This window comes from Ursus americanus, chromosome 15 (genome assembly GCF_024610735.1).
Source record: "Ursus americanus isolate L20-20 chromosome 15, mUrsAme1.1.p, whole genome shotgun sequence".
In the NCBI taxonomy this organism is placed as follows: Eukaryota; Metazoa; Chordata; class Mammalia; order Carnivora; family Ursidae; genus Ursus; species Ursus americanus.
Window position 1 is genome coordinate 53,665,107 of NC_142141.1, and position 23,717 is coordinate 53,688,823.

Sequence of the window (23,717 nt, forward strand, 5' to 3'; positions counted from 1 at the left end):
TTAAGATCAGGAACTCGACAAGGATGCCCACTCTCGCCACTATTATTCAACATTGTACTAGAAGTCCTTGCAACAATCAGACGACAAAAAGGGATCAAAGGTATTCAAATCGGCAAAGAAGAAGTCAAAATGTCTCTCTTTGCAGATGACATGATACTCTATATGGAAAACCCAAAAGAAGCCACTCCCAAACTATTAGAAGTTATAGAGCAATTCAGTAACGTGGCGGGATACAAAATCAATGCTCAGAAATCAGTTGCATTTCTATACACAAATAACGAGACCGAAGAAAGAGAAATTAGGGAATCCATCCCATTTACAATAGCACCAAAATCCATATGTTACCTTGGAGTTAACTTAACCAGAGACGTAAAGGACCTATATTCTAGAAACTATAAATCACTCTTGAAAGACATTGAGGAAGACATAAAAAGATGGAAAGATATTCCATGCTCATGGATTGGAAGAATTAACATAGTTAAAATGTCCATGCTACCCAGAGCAATCTAGACTTTCAATGCTATCCCGATCAAAATACCGAGGACATTTTTCAAAGAACTAGAACAAATAGTCCTTAAATTTGTATGGAACCAGAAAAGGCCCCGAATCTCCAAGGAACTGTTGAAAAGGAAAAACAAAGCTGGGGGCATCACAATGCCGGATTTCGAGCTGTACTACAAAGCTGTGATCACAAAGACAGCATGGTACTGGCACAAAAACAGACACATAGACCAATGGAACAGAATAGAGAGCCCAGAAATGGACCCTCGGCTCTTTGGGCAACTAATATTTGATAAAGCAGGAAAAAACATCCGGTGGGAAAAAGACAGTCTCTTCAATAAATGGTGCTGGGAAAATTGGACAGCTACATGCAAAAGAATGAAACTTGACCACTATCTCACACCATACACAAAAATAAACTCCAAATGGATGAAAGACCTCGATGTGAGACAGGAATCCATCAAAATTCTAGAGGAGAACATAGGCAGCAACCTCTACGACATCGGCCAAAGCAACCTTTTTCATAATACATCCCCAAAGGCAGGAGAAACAAAAGATAAAATGAATTTATGGGACTTCATCAAGATTAAAAGTTTCTGCACAGCCAAGGAAACAGTCAGAAAAACTAAGAGGCAGCCCACGGAATGGGAGAATATATTTGCAAATGACACTACAGATAAAGGACTGGTATCCAAGATCTACAAAGAACTTCTCAAACTCAATACACGAGAAACAAATAAACAAAAAAATGGGCAGAAGATATGAACAGACACTTTTCCAATGAAAACATACAAATGGCTAACAGACACATGAAAAAATGTTCAAAATCATTAGCCATCAAGGAAATTCAAATCAAAACCACACTGAGATACCACCTTACGCCAGTTAGAATGGCAAAAATAGACAAGGCAAGAGACAACAATTGTTGGAGAGGATGTGGAGAAAGGGGAACCCTCTTACATTGTTGGTGGGAATGCAAGTTGGTACAGCCACTCTGGAAAACAGTGTGGAGGTCCCTTAAAAAGTTAAAAATTGAGCTACCCTATGATCCAGCCATTGCACTACTGGGTGTTTACCCCCAAGATACAGACGTAGTAAAGAGAAGGGCCATATGCGCCCCAATGTTCATAGCAGCAATGTCCACAATAGCTAAATCGTGGAAGGAGCCAAGATGCCCTTCAACAGATGACTGGATTAAGAAGTTTTGGTCCATATATACAATGGAATATTACTCAGGTATCAGAAAGAACGAGTTCTCAACATTTGCTGCAACATGGACGGCACTGGAGGAGATAATGCGAAGTGAAATAAGTCAAGCAGAGAAAGACAACTATCATATGATTTCTCTCATCTATGGAACATAAGAACTAGGAAGATCGGTAGGAGAAGAAAGGGATAAAGAAAGGGGAGGTAATCAGAAGGGAGAATGAAACATGAGAGACTATGGACTATGAGAAAAAAACTGAGGGCCTCAGAGGGGAGGGGGGTGGGGGAATGGGATAGTCCGGTGATGGGTAGTAAGGAGGGCACATATTGCATGGTGCACTGGGTGTTATACGCAACTAATGAATCATCGAGCTTTACATCGGAAACCGGGGATGTACTGTATGGTGACTAACATAATATAATAAAAAAATCATTAAAAAAAAAAAAAAGAAAAGAAAATGTTTTGTTAATCACTGGGGGTGTAGCTTCTCTTAGGACTAAAAATCAGTGCCCCAAGTCACACATTTCACATTCTATAGAGCCTAGCAAAGCTTCCTCTAAGTAGTTCCTCAAAGTTTTATTCCTTATAAAAAACATAAGTGAAGAAACGTACAGAGCATATGATCAGGTGAATATGTTTTAGAAGGATATGGATCAGAAGTATGGGAGAAATGGATAGTTAACTCCTCTAAGTCCACTGGCCCCTCCTTGACAGCCAAACCCTGATAGTCAGGGATGGCAATTCCCCAGCTATAAAACTGCATTTCCCAACCTCACTTACAAAATAAGAGTAGCCAATATACAGAAGTAAAAAATATTGAGGGGGCTTCCAGGAAAGACATTTAGGAGGTGCTCACCCCGCCCTTGTCTCTTCCCCTCCCTGCTGCCAAGAACTTGGTGGAGACGGCTGGAGCTTTGGCAGCTAATAATAACCTTGAGGCAGCCTTAGGGATGGCAGCCTACCTGCTAAACAGACAAAAGACAAAAGGATCCAGAGATCTCTTACTAACAGAGCTACTGTACCAGTCCTGAAATGCCAGCCTTGGGACTTCTACAGTGGCAGAAAGCAAACTTCTTATCTTAAGCCATTGTTTTATACCATATACTAGAAATACAAAATTCTCTAGGCCTCACCAGGGGTTCACAGGCATTCGTGTGACACCACTAATATTCTACTACTATGAATAATAAATAATATGAGCAAGAATATTCCAATGAATCTGTCTTCCCTCAGGGGTCTCTGCAATATTTAGCAGAGCTCCGGAGCAGATATCATTATTGGGTTTAGAAGAACACGCTGGCTCATGACAGATGGCTGGTGGGAAATGGCTGAGTTCTTACACAGAACGTGAACACACAGATACCTCAACATAAGACAACTTATTAAGTAGAACCCTGCCTTCTGGGAATTCCTAAGCAGGGACTGAAGTGTCCGTGTCACCCCGCTGGTGCGGTCTGTGGCAGACACCGTGGCGGCCGAAGTGGCAGACAGATTCCAGGCAAGAGAACATCTCTCACGCCCACTGAGACCAGACATAGCGCACGACTCTAGCACACGCTCATGCACAGCATTTCTCCACCAGACCTTTCAGAAACAATTCTAATTCTGTGCTTTTTTTTTTTCATTTCTGTTTAAAGATTTTATTTATTTGAGAGAGAGCATGAGCATGTGAGACGGAACATGAGCAGTGGGGGCAGCACAGGGAAAGGGAGAAACAGGATCCCTGCTGAGCAGGGAGCCCAAGATGGTTCTCAATGTGGGGCTCAATCCCAGGATGCCGAGATCACGACCTGAGGCAAAGGCAGACACTTATCTGGCTGAGCCACTCAGGCCTCCCCTCAGTGCAGCTTTTATGGATACTCGATTGAAAAGAAGCTATTCAAGCACATAAAGGATATCATTTCTGTTTCAGTGACTTCCAGCAAAATGCTGTCTTCATTAGTAGAGCAGTATTATGTAAGGAAACAATATGCTACAAATTTATGAAGGCTACTGTTCTACCGCATAGAAATAAAGATTCTCTGGTACTGAATCACCAGAAAAGAAATAATGAAAGACACTGAAAAGTATACAGCAGCCTAAATACTAGTATATAGTTTAAGTACTGAAACAAATAGCCTACGTTTACAGTATGTGAGGTAGTTCTAAATTTCTTAACCATAGAACCAGGTGAATTAATTTATTGAAGTTATATGTTTTGTCTAAAAATATTTTTCTAGCTTTCAGGCAGTCAAACCCTGTCTCTCACAAAGGGACAAGAGCTGCAAAAAAGAACATCAACCTTTACTATCTAAAAGCAGGAATTTCGTAATTTTTGAAAGAATCAAACTTTTTTTTTCTTTTTTTTCTTTTTCTTTTCAGGTTCTGCCCTCTGTTTTTCTTGGAATACAGAGCTTGAGGACTTCACACATAGTGCAAATTACATTTTACAAAGACTAATGTTCTATAAATGCATGACTAATATGTTCTAATAACTAAATCAGGACAAATGAAAATTCTTAACTGTTAAAAATCTAAAATAACGGTCTGGTTCTTGAATATTTACTTTTTTTTTAAGATTGTATTTATTTGAGAGCGAGGGAAAGAAAGCGAGCATGCAGGGGGAGAGGCAGAGCAAGAGGGAGAAGCAGGCTCCCCGCTGAGCAGGGAGCCCAACACAGGGCTCGATCCCAGGACCCTGAGATCATGACCTGAGCCAAAGGCAGACGCTTAACCGAATGAGCCACCCAGCTGTCCCTTGAATATTTACTTTTAATCAAACTCCACGTAAGATTTGTAAGATTGGTAAGATCTGGATTCCTGGTGTGTTCCACCACACCTCACGGAGATTTGCCTATTCTTATTTCTGGTACTTGGTGCTCTACATTTCCCATAAATCAGATTAGAGTTAAGAGACTCCACCAGGAATCTTCCTCACGTGCACAAAGTAAGAAGGTTGCTCTGATCAAAGGAAAGGGATAGTACCTGGAGATTTTTGCTACAGTTTCAGAAACCACCAGCCACCACCCAAAGATCACATATGACCTACAATATGTCCATTAGATCTAAATGTGCTGGTGTATATCTAAAAATGATAGGACATGTTATTCCCCAGATATAACCCAAATAAGCAAAATACACAAAATATATAAAGGCATGATCAGAAATGACTACACTTAGCATGCAGGGTCCTTCTTCAAAACTTTCATGAAACAAGTTGCACCACTTGCAGCAACTCAAACCAACACAATTTGTTTTGACTTTTTTTGCAGGGCTTAGGGCTTGCCACGGCCTGCAGAGCACACAACTCCACGCTAAGCCTGGGAATGGCTTCATGGCCACCACTATCCTTTCCGACTCATGCTGAAATGATTCTGAAATCAAAGTTCTAATAAAGCAGGAAAGAGTGACGATGGGTCCGCATGTCCCGTAGCTGTGGTCGATGGTCCTCGGCCAAACAGGAACACTTCCTCCCTGGATCAGGAGATTAAACCTATCGTAAGACGCCTACGCTAAGAAGCTCCTACCAATCACAGAGGCCAATGACCCTTCTGAAATGTCCATACTGGTAGTGGCATTTTCCCAAGCATCAGGGAGGCCTCCTGAGAAAGAACAGGCAACATTCTTGCCTTCAGATTTTTTGGCTCCCCTCTGATGATGGTTCTTGCTCCCGGCCAAGTTCTTAGGATGGTCCTCTAATGGCAGTTTTCTAGATCTTTCAGCTATTAGGTTTCTTACTCAAAACCAGATCAATCTAGCCATGTTTGACTCTCATACCTCCACATGGGATTATCAGAAAGGAAAAACCAAGATACGATGAAAACTGGAAACTGCTGGAGCAGCCCAATTGGTTAAGTCAGGTCTGTGCGGAGAACATGGCTGTTCCGTAGATTGCACTTGGGCCTGCCATTTTTTACTCCTTCATACTTCAAGCCGTTGCAAGACTTCAAGATTAGGGATATGCAGAGACTGCCGTGTGGTCTGTCACCTCTGACGCTGCGCCAAACGCTGACTCCACCACCCTGCTAGCAACAGCGATGCTGCAATACTTAATGAGGCTTTGAACAACCGCTATTAGAAGAAGTTCCTCTATAGCAAGGTCGCCGAGCTTCCACATACACCAAAGACGTATGCTTTTATTAAGTTGACTATCAAGGTGACTCATTTTGCTGTCTGTTTTTCTCACATGCTGTTAACACTAATCATGCCATCACCCACGTATATAGTGCCTTACAAAAGGAGGCCGACCGGCTTCCCGGGCAGCAAACCAGTCACTTCCATGAGGCCCTACTGAAGTGCGCAATATGTCAGCACATTTGCTAAACTGAGAAACTAAAACAAATGAAACCCTGACATCACAGCAAATAAGAGCAGCCAAAGCCGACCTGCCGTCTCTCTTCCTCCTGCTCCACTCACAGCCGCAGTGGTCAGCAGATGCACACTCACTGCACAATTCAAACATTCAGTGCTTAGGTTTGCATGACCACACAAGCGTGCTGAGACAAAAGTCATCTGTACAAATTTAGTTTTGGGGGAAAGTAGTCAATGAGTTTGCTTGCTTAAAAATAAAATGTTAAAAATGAGTACTCTCCATGCTGTTTCTAAAAGTACAGCTTACCCCACCCGTGTGTGTTGCTTCCCTGTCCTGTGATCAACTACACCAGACGACGTTAGCCCCAAAGCTGGCGAGCAGAAGCAAGCGCACGTTTACGAGGCACATGTGTGCTCCTGCTGCTAAATCACACACAGAAACACCACGGGACGGGGCTCATTAAAACACTGAAAAGCAGGTGTTTGTGTTTTGGGGGGGAAAAAACGCTGGGAAGATTTCCCACAGCAAACCGGTGTCATCAGAGACTAGAAACTGCAGACGCTGTTTAAAGAAAAAAGGGAGAAGGGAAAGTGAGAGGAAAAGAGAAAGGACGAGCAAAGGCCCACTCTCACATGTCCCTGCTCCTCAAGGACCCCGCGCCCCGGCGGGGGCTGGCTCACCGTTAGCCCTGGGGGGAGCGCCTCCTGCGTGGATCGCGACCCCTGACACAGGGTAAGGACCGGCTGCCGGCGTGCGGTCGCGCAAGCCTCCGCAGGGCAGGCGCCGGATCCGCCAGGACAGCCATTAAACACGGACGGAGACTCTCCACGTCCCGGGCGGCGACGAGGAGCTGCTTTAAAGCAGCACCTGCCGCTAGAAAACCACTGATTCGGGGGAGGAAAAACCACCTGAAGATCAAGAGCGGCTCTTCCCTTCCCATCTTCCCTCCGCTCCCCTCCTGGCACGGAGGCAATGGCGCCCAGGTCCGAGGCAGGGAGGGTGGCGGCGCCAACGCAGGCGTTCTGAGGATCCCGGGGGCTGGGGGAGAGACGCCCACAGAGAAGCCGGACGAAGCGGTGAGGAGACGGGCGGACGGAGAAAATTCTCTCACTGAGCCAACAGCTAATAGAGCTGAGGGTAAAGGGAGCCAGGCTTCCCGTGGTCCCAGAAGGAATTTATAAGCACAGAAAGGGAAAGGCTGGAAAGAGCCCTGACGCACTGGGTTAGGAACGGAAGCGCCGGTACGGACACGTGGATCTTTCCCACTGACAGACGCTGCGAGACACAGCAGCAGTCCCAGGTGGAGAGCACACGGCTGCACACGTACACGGCCGCGTACAAAGGTGTCCTGACTGTCTGCCCCCAGCGCCTGGAAGCCCTGACGCCCCACAAGCAAACAAGCGCTCCAGAGCGCCCCATCTTTGTCTCTAAACCCCACACAATGCAATGACTGCAAGTCCTCCTGGGCGAGACGGTGGATCCCAAGGATGAGGCAGGGAAAGCACACGAGCCTGGGAACATTTTACCAGAAAGTAAGGACATGCCCAAATAATGATAAGGACGTTAAAAAAACCAAAAGCCAACCAAAAACCACACACAAAAAGGGAGTCCCGCTGCCTAAATGTGGACAGTTTAAGCACCAAAATAGAGTATCAGACTACAACCATTGAATATACCATAAATTCATACTGAAACAATGAATAAGTAGGAAATAAAATAAAGTTCTTCCTCACAGTAGTAGACCCCCTAATAAGTAGAGAAGGAATACTGGCCTCCAGACAGCCATCCCAGTGGTAGCTGAGAAGGGCAAGAAGCACCAGGGGTGCCAAGGCCATGGGAAGTCTGATGAGAAACACTTATCAGTGTATCTCCCACAACATGCTCCTCAAAACCCAATTTTTTTAATGATGACTTTTCACAAATCTTTTTAATGATGATTTTGCACTGGAGAAACCTTGCAGACACCAACCTCACCAAGGGGTCAAGGTTAACATCACCAGCGATGGGAGGGGTCAGCATCCTATGACCCTGCTGTGACACTCGGCTTTCATCTGCACAGGAGGAAAACTGGATGGATGGGCTGGAGGTTGAGGGTCACCCTAGAGAACGAAGGAACCTGATTCTCTGACACTGTCACAAAGACTAAAGAATGTTCCACCGTGAAGGAAACCGACGACATGTGTCCACTAAGTGTAATGCATGCTGCTGGACAGCGCCCTGGACCAGGCGTAGTGAGAACCATGGGAAACACCAACGGGTCTGGGGGAGGGATGGGTGTGTTGCAGCACAGCTGACGTGCTGACAGCAGAGAGCGGTGCGGGGAGGGGGCGACAGAGCGAATGCAGAAAAATGTGAAAAACTGGGAAATCTGGGTAAGGGAATGTGGGAGCTCTCTGTTCTATTCTAATACTTTTCTATAGCCTGAAACTATTTCAAACTTAAAAAGGAGGGGGGGAGTTTGTTCTGTTTTACTGAAAGACTTTTCTGTTCATTTTCACTGTGAAGTTACTGCTTCCTTGAATTTATAGCTCTGTGGCAAACATGTTTTTAGGCTAAAAATTGTGGTTTAATCCTTCAGCCTGAAAAGCAGTTTACTTGCCATCAAATTATTTAAAACTTTTATTTTTTAAATTATATTATGTCACCATACAGTAAGTACATCCTTAGTTTTTGATGCAAGGTTCCATGATTCATTGTTTGCATATAACACCCAGTGCACCATGCAATACATGTCCTTAATACCCATCACCGGCCTATCCCAATCTCCCACCCCCTCCCCTCTGAAGCCCTCAGTTTGTTTCCCAGAGTCCATAGTCTCTCGTGGTTCATTCCCCCTTCTGTTTATCCCCCCTTCATTCTTCTCTTCCTTCTCCTACTGATCTCCCTGCTATTTCTTATGTTCCATAAATGAGTGAAACCATATGATAACTGTCTTTCTCTGCTTGACTTATTTCACTTAGCATTATCTCCTCCAGTCCCGTCCATGTTGCTGCAAATGTTGGGTATTCATTCTTTCTGATGGCTGAGTAATATTCCATTGTATATATGGACCACATCTTCTTAATCCAGTCATCTATTGAAGGGCATCTCGGCTCCTTCCACAATTTAGCTATTGTGGACAATGCTGCTATGAACATTGGGGTGCATATGGCCCTTCTCTTCACTACATCTGTATCTTTGGGGTAAATACCCAGTACTGAAATTGCTGGGTCATAGGGTAGCTCAATTTTTAACTTTTTGAGTGACCTCCACACTGTTTTCCAAAGTGGCTGTACCAACTTGCATTCCCACCAACAATGTAAGAGGGTTCCCCTTTCTCCACATCCTCTCCAACATTTGTTGTTTCTTGCCTTGTCCATTTTTGCCATTCTAACTGGTTTTGATTTGAATTTCCCTGATGGCTAATGATTTTTTCATGTGTCTGTTAGCCATTTGTATGTCTTCATTGGAAAAGTGTCTGTTCATATCTTCTGCCCATTTTTTGATTTGATTATTTGTTTCTTGTGTATTAGTTTGAGAAGTTCTTTATAGATCTTGGATACCAGCCTTTTATCTGTAGTGTTATTTGCAAATATCTTCTCCCATTCTGTGGGCTGCCTCTTTGTTCTGATGACTGTTTCCTTTGCTGTGCAGAAATTTTATATCTTGATGAAGTCCCATAAGTTCATTTTTTCTTTTGTTTCTCTTGCCTTTGGAGATGTGTCATGAAAGAAGTTGCTGTGGCTGATGTCAAAGAGGTTGCAGCCTATGTTCTCCTCTAGGATTTTGATGGATCTCACATCGAGGTCTTTCATCCATTTGGAGTTTATCTTTGTGTATGGTGTGAGAGAGTGGTCAAGTTTCATTCTTTTGCATATAGCTGTCCAATTTTCCCAGCACCATTTATTGAAGAGACTGTCTTTTTTCCACTGGATGTTTTTTCCTGCTTTGTCAAAGATTAGTTGACCATAGAGCCAAGGGTCCATTTCTGGAGTCTCTATTCTGTTCCACTGATTTATGTGTCTGTTTTTGTGCCAGTACCATGCTGTCTTGGTGATCAAAGCTTTGTAGTATAGCTTGAAATCAGGCAACGTGATGTCCCCAGCTTTGTTTTTCCTTTTCAATAATTCCTCGGCTATTCGGGGCCTTTTCTGGTTCCACACAAATTTAAGGGCTGTTTGTTCCAGCTCTTTGAAAAATGTCATTGGTACTTCGGTACCAATATAAAAGCTAATGAAACAGCACCGTAAATAAATGTAAGTTCCCAAGTCAAGATGCCCCATTCCTATAGAAGGTAGTGGTGACGGAATTATGTACTTTGCTACAAGTGCAAGGGCAACAGGCAGACTGAACTGGCCAGCGTAGCCAGAGGATGACACTGGTCAGGTCAGGCTGACTCTGACGTAAGTCGTGTTAGCAACGACTGTAGCTTGGCTGCTGCCGAGCACCTTATGAGCGAGCTGTTCAACCCCACAGGGGTCTGGAACCTACCACAGGAATCTAAACGCAGTTACCGAGAAAACCATTAGTAAGTAGATGAGTGAAGGCCCCGTTACACAGTGGACAACAGTCACTCACTTTATTACAGGTCAAAATCAGACAATACCTAGAGATGGTACACTAGGGAGAAAGAAATTAATGTTTTTTCGGAACTCACAATAATCCTCAAGAACTAATGTGACGAAAAATTACAGATCTGTTCAACTTTCACTTCTACTGTTAAAAAAGCTATCACTAGACACCTGGGTGGCTCAGTTGGTTGAGCATCCAACTCTTGATTTCAGCTCAGGTCACAATCTCAGGGTCGTGAGATCAAGCCCCACATCCAGCTCCGCACTGGGCATGAAGCCTGCTTAAGATTCTCTCTCTCCCTTTCCCTCTGCCCTCCTTCCCATGCTAAAAATTAAATAGATAAGCAAACTAACAAAAGTAAAAAGGCTATCACTAATATTTATATAGTTCCTAATAAATCAGATAATCAAATTAACTAAAACACATTGGGTGCAAAATAAAGAAGCATAACACAGAGTGGACTTCTTTTAAATTCCATGGACAAAATAAAACAGTGCTTAAAAAGGCGGGGGAATCTTTTGGATAAAAAGGTAGCTAGAGGGGCGCCTGGGTGGCTCAGTCGTTAAGCGTCTGCCTTCGGCTCAGGGCGTGATCCCGGAGTTCTGGGATAGAGCCCCACGTCGGGCTCCTCCGCTGGGAGTCTGCTCTTTCCTCTCCTACTCCCCCTGCCTGTGTTCCCTCTCTCGCTGGCTGTCTCTGTGTCAAATAAATAAAATCTTTAAAAAAAAAAAAAAAAAGGTAGCTAGAAAAACAAACACATAGATTTCAACCTTCAGGGCAGGAGGTGCGACCACATTCTGAAGCAAATATCACAGGCATTGCGTACATCGTTCAACTCACCCAAGGACACTAAGGGATCAGGAGACCCAGCTCCAAGGACAGGAGAGGGGCCACTGCTTGGTGAAGCAGGAAGTGCCAGACTGAAATGCAAATGGCCTATGATTTCTTCCCTATGACTTTGACAAGGTGTTTGTAGTTCCAATCAAGGAAGACATGGGTAAACTGAGCATCCACTCTGTACCCTGCCCTCTGCCAGGGGTTTTGCAGTATCTCGTACTCAAGTCTCCAGTGATCTTTCATCTTAGCATACATGGCTGTAGACACCCACGATGAAGGCAGAGTGGGGGACACCTTGCTGAAGACAGGCATGCACGCCCGCTCCCCTCTGGGAATTTAACCCGTTCCCAAAGGTAGACTGGTCTGACGACCACGCCACGGGTGAGGAGGCAGAGGTCAGGCTCTCTGCACGTCTCTGCTCCACCTCTTCCAGGAGCTGACCTGGCACAAGTCACTTCATCTCTGAGCCTCGGTCTCCTCATTTGTAACAGCATGGCCAACAAGGACACGTGTCCCAGAGTTGTGAACATGAAATAAGTGATCCCATAAAGTCCTCACAAAAAAGCCAGGCCCAGGGGCGCCTAGGTGGCTCAGTCAGTTAAGCGTCCAACTCTTGATTTCAATTCAGGTCATGATCTCAGGGTAGTGAGATCAAGTCCTGCATCAGGCTCTGCGCTGGGCACAAAGCCTGCTTAAGATTTTCTCCCTCCCTCTCCCTCTGTCCCGCTCCTGTTGTGTGTGCATGAGTGCTCTCTCTCTAAAAGAAAAAAAAAAATTAATAAAATAAAATAGAAAAAAAAAAAACAACCAAACAGGCCCAGAGAAAGGGGGCAGAAAATAAGACAGGGATATGGTAAAGAAATAATTTACCTTAAAATAATAAAGAAAATGCTATACTTAGATTTCTGTAACAGCTAGTAGCTTCAAACAGTGTGTCTTTTTTTGGGGCACCTGGGTGGCTCAGTCGGTTGAGCATCTGACTCTTGGTTTTGGCTCAGGTCATGATCTCAGGGTTGTGAGTTCGAGTCCCATATTGGGCTCCACACTCAGCATCGAGTGTGCCTGAGATTCTCTCTCCCTCTCCCTCTGTCCCTCCCCCAGCTCGTGCATACTCTGTCTCAAATAAATAAATCTTTAAAACAACAACAACAACAACAACAACAAAACAGTGTGTGCTTTTGATCTAGAACATGAGGCAGTATCAGGTTTCCCTCCTTTGTAGAAAGTTTCATTCAGGAAAATTAAATTGAGTTCAACTAGACTGAATAGCACCCAAAACATGTATTTCCTAAGTGCATGCAGGCCAGAAAGTTGGAATCTCACTTACTCTAGCAGATGAAAATACAAGCACTCTAGAGGAAATGCACAAACATCACAGGGCCAGGAGAAGTCTGCTCACTGCCGACCACCCTCTTTGACAGGAGCCCCACCCCCCACCCTCGCACACACACCGTTCAAAAGTCACAACCAAACTGCACTTCACCACAGAATCTACAAGCTGTCTCTGGGCTAGACAAAACTGCACTCTTTCTCCCCAGGTTCTGGTAGGATACAAAACTGCTGCTTTCCATCTCAAGTGGGACTGCCGGCTCACCTCAGAATAAGCGAGAGTGATGTGCTCATATATTCCCTGATGGTGATGAATGGCGTCCTCCAGATCCTGCAGCTCTGAGGGAAGGTCTACCTCACCACAGGCTTTACACCACGAATCCACGTTGCTCATATACTTGGAAGATTAAACAAACAAAAAAAGATTATTTCTATCAATGGCAGTTTATATTGAGAAGTAGATCTTCTTTTAACATGGTTTTGAAATTAGGGTGGTTGAGAGACAGTCTAAGAACGCAGTATGGTGGAATCTCCCTCGCAGACGGCACTGATGCGAGCCCTCAAACCATTCCTGACTCCACCCCTAAGCGCAGGTTCCAGCAGGAGTGGGGCTGAAATCATGGCCCACAGCCAGAAGCGAATCGGAGCAACTGCGCCCTGCGTTCTGTTTTGGGCCTCCTGGTTAATTCCTCAGCCCTCCTCTGAACCAGGGATGCCAACCGCCCTGCGCCGCTAGCCGTGGGAGGCATAGCGGCCTGGCGGCCCTGCACCTCGGCCTCGGCCAGGAGCTGCGGTCCCGCCTTCCCGCTTTCCTCTAACACCCAGATGCTACCAGAAGCCCGAGTACCTGAACAGAGGAAAAGCAGGAGGCCCATTTTTCTACCTTTTCAAAAGCAAATATGCACAGAAATGGAAAAGACTGAATGAAGGCCACCCAAATGCCTCAGCCGTACCCACTGAGCCCACGGGAAAGCTGAGGGAGGTGGTGGACTCACTCAGAGGTCTTCTCCACTTTGCATGTAAACAAGAAGAGAAGAGTCTCAGCTGCAGTTCTGCTGAGGACCGCCATTCCAACCTCTCCTCAACTTTCTCCCCTGCCATCCCCACAGCCCCAGGATTCATCAATAGTGGAGAAATCACTGCCAGACTTCCCAGGGAGAGCCTATCAGCACCCATCACAGGTTTAAGTGTCAAAGGCAAGCAGCAGAAGGCCCGAGTCAAGATGCTAACTCACTCATGCCAAAGAGACATGGACACATTTCCCTGGGCTTCACCTCTTTTACTCTCATCCCTGGCATCTTTCTATGTTAACCAGGGAATGCAGAGGGTGACTATTTAAAATTGGGTGACTGACCTACCAGACAGGAAATGTGCTAGGATTCTCTTAAAATACACAGGAGAGTGACCTCGCAATTATGATATTTTTAGAAACTTAAAATGGGCAAGTAATAGCTTGTTTATTATTAACATACTGGCTTAGAAAAATATCTGTATGCAAACCTTAGGGCTTGAAAGCAATTCATAGGGCACTGTGCGTCATATGATAGCATCTGATGGCTTCAACCAACCCCAACGCAGGGAAATATCCTTTATTATGGCGCCTTCCGAACACCATCAGGGTAAGAGAAGTAGGAATAAAGTTACTTTACATCTCTCCCCCTCCGCATGCGTACATGTGTGACTACATACACATATTTCTGGGGATTTTTTGTGTGGAGCATTCTATAAATGCCAAATGGGTCAAGCTGAATGATTCGAAGTATTCTTGATCTCAATTTCACCCCTCTTCCATGACTGCATTTAACATGAATCATTGTAAACCTTTCTCAGGTTAACCACCATCATTAATAAATCATCAGGTCAAGTCAGCAATTAATTGCTCCTGCACGAGGCCACGGCAGCACACCCAAGGCAGAGTTACCACATATTCTTTAGAAGAAGTGAAAATGCTTCTGATATAACAAGGTGGAAACAAGTTTCAATTATATAATATCACAAGATAAGCAGAAGTGTCAGGCTCATGTATCACTATCAAAATGACTATTAAAATATATTCAAATTCAATTTCTGAAGCAACCAGTAAAGAGAACGAGAAGTTTTATATATACCTGTAATAAAAGTAACTTACAATTTCTTCAAGTATCTGGAAAGGGTATTGATTACACTTACCTGAAAAAAAATATGGCCAATTCCTAAATACACAGAGAAGGACGGCTTGCCATGAGGAAATCTTGTGGAGAAAGGATTCTGCACATCTCAATTCACAGGGTTCAAGTATCCCAATGACAGAAATAAACCTGGGCATGGTTTCTCAGGACTTTTGTGCAGCATAATTTGTCTTCTCGTTACGAGATGGCAACTCTAGACTCCAGAGGGCAAGCTCTAAGCCCTGAATGCTTTCTAAAAGGCTAAATACCCAGAGTCTGAACCCACTTCCACAGGGCAGCAATCTCCAACCAGAGAGCCGAAAAAGAGGGTGCTAATAGGTTTTCCCCAAGGAAATGGCATCCTGGTGGCAAAGTTCAACAGGTACCTATATGGAACACAACCTCCCAGAGCCTTTTAATATGATGACGTGGATTGTGGATGGGCAAGGGGGGCAGCCTGGTGTGTTCATTCCTCAAACTTCTCTGACCTCTCTACTGCATTTCACCGTCTCCACCCGCAGCCCCTGCACGTTATCACCATCTTGAGAAATACGGTTTGGGATTACACCACCAGGGGAATATGCACTCCGTAAAGGACAGAGCATAAGGTGGCTACCATACTCCAGCAAAATCAGAGCAGCCAATTTAGTCTCTGATGCTTTATATGCCCAAAACATGTGAACACACAGTATCCAGCGAGGCTGAGGGTAAAGACGGGAGAGGGCAAGAGAATTCAATGCTTCTCCATGAATTCAAATCAGGAGCTGGCTACAGAACTGGGAATTCTGATGCTCAGCAGAGTGGTGACTTTTTTAAAGTGTAGCTGAATACAGGATGAAGAGTCTGGCTCGGCCAGTTTGCAAAACTGAGGCAAGCAGTTGAGGGCAGAGTAACTAATACATACAGCTTTAACAGGAGAGCTTGAATAAGCAATTAGATTTGTTTTCATAATCATTTATTCCACTACTTTCCATACGCTGAAAGAATGGAGGCTTCCAATTTGGAAGCGGCTCAGCTCTCTGGCCTGCTCCGCCTCCTACCACCCGCCTCCCTCCCCCACCAGGGCTCCAGACGGGGCACAGCTGACCATGGGTGGTTAGCTGATTTAGGAGACAAAGAGACAGAAACTGCCTAGAGAATGCAAATTTTTCAAATAGTTAGAGGGATTTTCTCTTCTTTGACAAAAATATAAATTTAAAATTATAGCTGCACACACCTACATGTTTAATATACATATGAACTCAAATGTCAGAGTTCTTTTATTTCAGTTTCATTTTTTTTTTCATTTCTAGAAAGTATTACCCTAGAAGTTTTATATTTGCCTATAGTAAAGTAACTTATACTTTACTACTTGTCCTTTTTATTTCTTCTCATTTCTGCTCCATGAGTAGTCATCAGCACGCCGTCTTTCCTGGATCCTCCGAGGGAGATGGGCTCCCTTCTCTGCCCGAGGAGGTCACAGGAGGGAGGAGCCTGTCCTATCCCAAGCTCTGACAGCACCACCACAGTACCATGGAGGAGACAGGCTCAATTTGAACCAGAATATGCCAGGGATCACATGCCTTAAACCTGTTCTCATTAATAACATTTTCTTTTATTTTTATACGTATTTATTCCAGTTCCTTTCTATTCCATGAGAATCTTGTTTCTGTCCACAAGCCAAGAGTTAGGCCTATGCTTTTAATAAACTAAAACACCATTAAAATGGGAACAATTACATGTTCATTATTTGCCTTAAAAATTCAGAAAGGAATACTGAAGTACTATTTTCCTCTGAGTTTCAACCCAGACTTAGGACAAAATTATCCGGATAACTAGGATAGGTCACGTTTACCATAAATGTTATTTCTATAAAATTTTTTATGGGAAGTAAAGTTTTAGCAGGATGTTAACCTAAGTGCTTTGCTTGTGAAAGTGCTCTATTATATCAGGAACTAGAACACTGTCACACACCTCGACAGAAGTCCCAACATAAGCAAATCACTCCCCAAGTACAATGTAAGGACAATAATACCACCAGCCCCGTCTACTTCACTGGGCTGATTTAAAGATGAAATGACATTTTGTGGAAGAGAGCTTTGAAAATTCTAGAGCACTATACAGATAGATACTGGCTCTTACTTGATTTTTGGCTATTACCAAACTGTAGAGGCTCTCAAACTCATGGACCAAATGAGGTAATCAGATTTAAGGCTCACTGTAAAGGTATACCTTCGACAGCACTTACAGAACTTTCTGCAGTGATGGAAATGTCTCTCTGTGTTGTCTGGTACAGCAGCCAGCAGCCACAATGTGGACACTGTATGGAATGTTAATTTGCTTTTATATCATCTTATTAACAAACTTTAAGTAACTGCAATAGCCGCATGTGGGTGACTGGCTACCATAACGGACAGCGCGGCTCGAGAGCTTTGTTTTGTTTTGTTTTTAGAAAGGCAGACTGCCACACACACCACCTCGTTTGGATGTGCTGGAAGTCTCGAAGTTTGACTACCCTCCTTCCCGCAAATGGCCCTTGAGGGTCAGTGCAGGGGTTTCTAGCAGGAAAGCATAGGTACTGATGTGCTCCTGACCGAACACTATCCTCCTCTTCCGGGAACGGTCATCCTCCTGGGCGCAGTGTGCGGCTCCGGGAGGGACACACGTGGGGCGGCGACGGAGGAGGGGGAAACCCGCCTCGCCAGCCAGGTCGGCTGGATCAACCCTGACAATTGGTGGGGTGACAGATGTCGCAGCCAGATCACCCTCACACCACAGGTCATTTTTTTTTTTTTTTAACAGTAAAAACTGGAGATGCAAAGGTATAGTAAAATCACTTTCTCTTGTTTTATAAAAATGTAACTCTAATAACATTAGCTATGAAAGCTTCTTCGTATGAAGAGACCATCCAATGGACATGTCACATGATGAAAAGAAGTGAAGGCTGGAGCCCCTGTACATCATGTCCCAGTGAGACCGCCAGACCAGTGGTCCTGTCTCCAAGCTTGCAAATGGAGATTCTGATCGCATACATAACGTCCCTGGAGGGAAGGGCCTGAGAGCGAATGAACGGCCAAGACGTCTGAGGAAAGCATGCTGTCTATGCAGTGTTCTCATCTGGTCTGCACCTCAAGATTGATGTTTGTAAAACCACAAGTGAACAGCAACCCCAGAACACCCGCTGAGGCCGCAGAGGAGCGTGGCTGGGCAGTTCAGGGCACACATCTCCCCAGCTGGGAGCTCGAATCCTTACAGGAAGGCTGCTTCCTTGGGTAAAACCACGAACCATGGGGTCCCATAGTGGAGTTCCATACCTTCCTAATCAGATTTCATTTCTTACTGATACGTCTGGATGGGGTTCAAAGAGGTGGCTAAGAGGGCAACCTAACTTACGACGTCCAAGTTTCTGGTCCTCTCCCCATTGAGCTTATGAAAACAGCTTAAGCATAACTGAAAAGCAAAGCACTTTAACAAAAGCCCAAAGCTGAGCTATTTGTCCCCCCGGGAAGAGGAAAAGTACTGAGTAGATGTGATCTTCCTTCATGCATCAGAATTTCAAGGATCTTACTTTTGTTCAGTGAAGGGTAAGATTCCCAATACATTTTCACCTGAGACTAAAGACACTCTGAACACATTCTAACGTCCCATCTGCATATTTCAGTTGCCTGGGCAGGCTGCGGTCGAGGTCCATCAGAGATGCTGGGCCCTTTCTTCACCAGGCCCCTCTGTCCCTACGCTTGTGTCTGGCTTCTTCTCTGGCTACTAGATACATGCAGAGACCTCAAGCACTGTTACGGTTTACCAAGGATCCCACAAAATTGTGTTCAATAATGTATTCATCTAGTTTAGTTGCCTTCAAATCCATAACTTATAGTCACTCATCTTATCCAAACGAAAACATCCCAGGCTCTTTTGATGCTGCATGTTTGAAATTTTTGAAAAAAATTTTGGAGGAAAAGAATGTCCCATGCCACTCATATTTCTAGATTATTTTCAAGCAGGTCAGAATAGCATTTAACTTCGGGGTTTATTTACAATTCTGAATCCTACCATGTTTATGAAAGAGATTTTCCCTGTGTGTTACAGTGCTTCACTCTCTGTCATTCACCGATGTAGCTTGTCCTGTCTCAGATTTATTTATATCATCTTCACGGAACTTTCTGAGAGCCCACTACCAATTTGCACCCTTGTACTTCCAGGGGTCGCTGCACCCCATGATATGTTACCATTCCAGATGACCTCTATACAGGGACAGACGGCTCATCCTCCCACCCGCAGTGATGTCCAGGGAGCAGTACACCACTACTCTGGACAACGATAGGGAGCAGAGGTGAGCAGGGTGCTGTTTTCTGCTGAAGGGGGTTCCTATTACTTTTTTTAAAAACCTGTTTTTGTGTGTGAGCTTTTTTTTATTCTTTATCATAAAGCCAATTAAATGCGTAAGTTTAGGAAGGTGAAAATCTAACTATGGAACCTGGAAGTCCCTCTTCACAGCTTTCACGTGAGGCTACTAAGACTTTTTTCTCTTTATACTCCATTTAGTTTCTTCTCTTGCTTCACACTTGAAAGGTTTCTAGAGTCGAGATCACTGCTAATTATGGTCTTATGCAATGTTCTCGTTGCCTTGCCAAAACCCTGGGCAAGCTGGGACCTTCATCTTACCTTTACTGACTTCACTCCTCAACAGGGGCTGTTTCTAGATTACAGAGAGATACTATTTCCTTCTTAGCGGCATCAGTACAGATCCATAGGAATGTAGTCTCCCCCCAACACCAAAAAATTCTCCCTATCAATATTTCTCCCTTAAAATAAGGCAACCACTCGCTTCTTCCCCATATGTCTTCCTAGCAGCTAAAAGTCCCTGTGTTGTTTCTCCACAACTGGAAAAGCTATGTGCCTGCCCAGCACACTCTCCACTACTAAAGTCTGAGTCATGAGCAAGCCCTTCCCTTGTGCTACTTTAGAGTGTTTGCTCAAGCAAGCTTGCTGGAGGACTGCAGAGGTGTGGGGAGTGCTATGGGCATACACTGTATGTTACCTCTTCCAGTATTGTGACCAGCACATCAGCAAATGAAGCCAATGCGAAGTCTGAATCCATACAAAGAATTTCATAAATATGAAAGACACTGTAAGCTGCCCACCCAAAAGCCACTTTTCAACCCTAGCCCCTGCTGGCAGCGCCTGTCTACCACTGTGGAGGATAAGAAGCCACATCCACCTTTTCCCACCCTCCCGGGGAGCTAGAACATGGGCCTGCACCCCACTCCTGGTCAGTGGGAATGGAGGCGAGGTGTCCTGGGATGGAGGGACCTCCTGAAAAGAATGATTCCCTGATAAAAGTGACAGGCACCACCATCCCTGACTACAGTGGACACCGTGGTTGAGGTGCAGGGGCTGTGGCAGCATCTCTGTGGCCGTGACAGGAAGGCCAAGGCAACCCCAGAGGAGCAGACCCCAGCCCTGACATCGCTGGATGGCTAGAACTCCCTAGACTTTGCCACTTCTTATTCTGTGAGCAAAGCAAACCCCTGATATTTACACCTAATACTCAGGCATTGTTACTTGCTGCCAAAGCACCCACCAGAATACTAAAGTGACAGTACCGAGGAGGAAGAGAGAGGAGGGAGGGGAAGGAGAGTGGGGAGAAGGGAGAAGAGGGAAAAAGAACAGTGGCTACCACTGATTAGTACCTACTGTATACCAGGCACTACACAGACTACCTAATATGAATTATCTCATTTACATGAGAAAACACTCCTCTCCAGTAGATACTTTTATTTCCACTTTACAGCGGAGAAAACCAAGGAACAGAGAGGTCAAGTAACTTGCCAAAGATCACACAGCACAAGGTCAGAGAGCTGGGGTTTTAGCTCACAGCTGCCTGACGTCAGAGCGCACGTTCTTAAGCATTGTTAGGTGTCGCACACAAAAGTCCCCCTGGGATCTGGCTGCGGGCTGGGAGGGTACTGGGGAAGAACACGTTCTGGTCACCATCTCGCGGGCCGCAGGTCCCAGGCACTGACCTTTTCAGCCTTCTGGTGGAAAATGGAGGACATGTCCAGCAAGGTACTCCGCTCATCCAGGGCTGCCGCAAATGCCTTCCACTCCTGCTCCAGCTGATTCGCGATCTGCTTGATCTGCTGAGAGGCGTAGTGGCCAGACTCTACCAAGCGATTTGCCACCGACATGATGCGGTTTATATTTACATACACGTTCTGCGAAAGGGGGAGAGAAAGAAGGTTGTCAGGGGAAGGCAAACAAGAGGCTTCCTTGTAGGAACCATGGATGACAGCACTTTCTGAAACACAGCCCACTAACTTCAGTTCTATTTTTAACAGAATCACCTGGTATAGAACAGTGTACATATTTGCTGTCTGATTTCCATAAACTCTAAATATTGGTTTCAATTTCTATTTTTACAACTGCAAAATTACAAATCAACGCGCTGAGAGGCAGACTGGTGGGCACAAAGCAATCAAGTACACAAGTGGGCACACAAATATACTCTTACTCACTCGCTGGCTCCGAATCCTGGAAAGGGTCCAGATGGCGAGCCTACCGAGAAGCAGTCACCCAGAACTGAGAAAACCCAACACTGCCGGTTTTAACTAGAACCCAGGAACCGCATGCTACACACTGAGCAACCACAGGCCGTTCTGTGTGGAAACAAGCTCTCCCGTCTACACGAGCCCAAGCTGTCTGTGTGGGGCCGAGAGAGAATCCTCTGCAGACAGATCTACTTTCTCCATGGAAGAGGAACTGAGGCACAAAGGGGAACATGGCTGTGTGCAAACTTTTAGTCAAGTTTTCTACTCTGTGGAAATGCCCATCTTCAAGGCCACTAGTTTACTGCAAAACTAACAGTGTGAGGCTGAAAAAAAGTACACATTCATCCCTCAACTAGTTCTCGTTGTTATGCTCCCTTCCGCCTAGTCACCTTTGAGGCTGTGAGTCCAGTAGAGGCAGCGGTGGGGAACGCACGCCTTCAGCACACCCCAGTTTTGTCCTTCTTCATCACAACATTGCTCCCCTTGATGGGTCCCCCCAAATCATAGACACCTCGTTGTCTCCTCCCAATTGTGCCGCTAAATTTAATTACCCAACCTGTCCAAACCTCTCTCCCTTTCTCCTGCCTCCTCTCCCCTCTCCCCGTGGTCCTCTAGGCCCCTCTCCCACCGCACATACCCCACACGGCCTCCCCACGGTCACCTCATCTGCAGCCCACCCAGGGAGCCCCCTGAAGAACACACTTGTCCATTCTTTCTTTATACCATCTCCTACTCATTTTTGTCTTTCCACTTTGACACAAATCAAAACTAGATGGAGTCACTCCAGGATTAGAGAGCCACAGACTCCAGCCTCTGAGCTCCTTTTCTGGGTGCACCTGCAGGCTAGAATCAGCTAACAGATGACCAGTGTCTAAAGTGGCAGGGAGAGAGGGCACCTGCGAAGCTGTGACAGTAAGCCAAGGCCACGGTCAGTGGGAAACTGGCCTCCCTGGCTCTCAGGGCAATGCTCTAGCTAATATCCTTTAGTCAAAACTAATGCCTCTCCTTCCCATATGTGTTCTCTCCCTCTGGTTGCCAGTGACTAGAATCACTAATCTTTGTTTTGTTTGTATCATTAAAGAGGAAGACCAACCCAAAGGTGCTGGGAAGGGCATATGCAATGCCCTCTGTTAGAATCCAGAGCAGAGCTCTCCATTCAGACGGCCCCGCTGTGGGAACCACTGAGGGGACTCGTTCCCACCAAGACTCTGTCACCGTGTCCTGCAGCACTCTCAGATCCTCAAACTGTACTGTGCGTGGAGGGTGTGTGGATTATACGCTTCCTGTGATTCCATCACTGACTACACAGATAAGGGAACGTGGCACGCACCCGATCAACACCCTAAATGCAAACGCGGTGATAGAGAATTCCCTCTGTTAACGTACCTGCCTCTAGTGATCACAGCTTTTTTTTTTTTTTAAGATTTTATTTATTTATTTGAGACAGAGAGAGAGAGGAAGCACAAGCAGGGTGAGGGGCAGAGGGAGACACAGGCTCCCTGCCGGAGCAGGGAGACCACCATGGGACTCCATCCCAGGACCCTGGGGTCATGACCTGAGCCGAAGGCAGATGCTTAACCCAAAGAGCCACCCATGCGCCCTCATCACAGCTTTTTAAAAGTACCTGTGATAGTACAATGAGCAGAATCGTTGGCATCCCTCAACGTGCTTTAGGGACTGTCAACTTTGCCTATCGATAGTTAGCATTTTCATTTTGTCAAAAAATGTTTAAAACACTCTGGGAAGCACAAGAAAGGGCTGACAGTTAACAGGCCCTTGGTCGGCATAAAGAAATGTCCTCGCTGGGTACCAAGCACTCATGGAAGGGTGGAGGACAAGGGGCCGGACAGGCCTGGAAACTCTCCTGGCAGCTGCCACCCACCGTGGCACAAGGTTACCATGCTCTTCCAATTAAAACTTTAACTTAGAGGGGCGCCTGGGTGGCTCAGTGGGTTGAGTGTCTGCCTTCGGCTCAGGTCATGATCCCAGTGTCCTGGGATGGAGCCCCATGTCGGTCTCCCTGCTCGGCAGGGAGCCTGCTTCTCCCTCTCCCCCAACTTCTGCTCTCTCTCAAATAAATAAATAAAAATCTTAAAAAAAAAAACCAAAAACAAACTTTAACTTAGAAAAGTAACAGAAGTTTATTGTAAGGAACCAGAAAACAGATTTAAACCAAAAAAAAAAAAAAGGACACCACCCATATTTTTAAGTTTATTTTAACAATGTTTTCAATTGGTGATAACATGACTGTTAATAATTACCATTTATCAAGTACTTAGTATGCATTTAGCACTATCTTAGTGTTTTACATATGCAGAGGAAATAAA

General features: G+C 45.2%; 1 protein-coding gene across 1 annotated transcript in view; it reads right to left on the minus strand.

The window, feature by feature from the left end:
* Positions 1–23,717, minus strand: part of TRIO (trio Rho guanine nucleotide exchange factor) — a 348,230-nt gene that overhangs the window by 185,997 nt on the left and 138,516 nt on the right. The window contains 2 exon segments of the mRNA XM_045787154.2: positions 12,982–13,113; positions 20,866–21,057. Of these exon segments, the coding sequence (XP_045643110.1) occupies positions 12,982–13,113; positions 20,866–21,057 (324 nt within the window).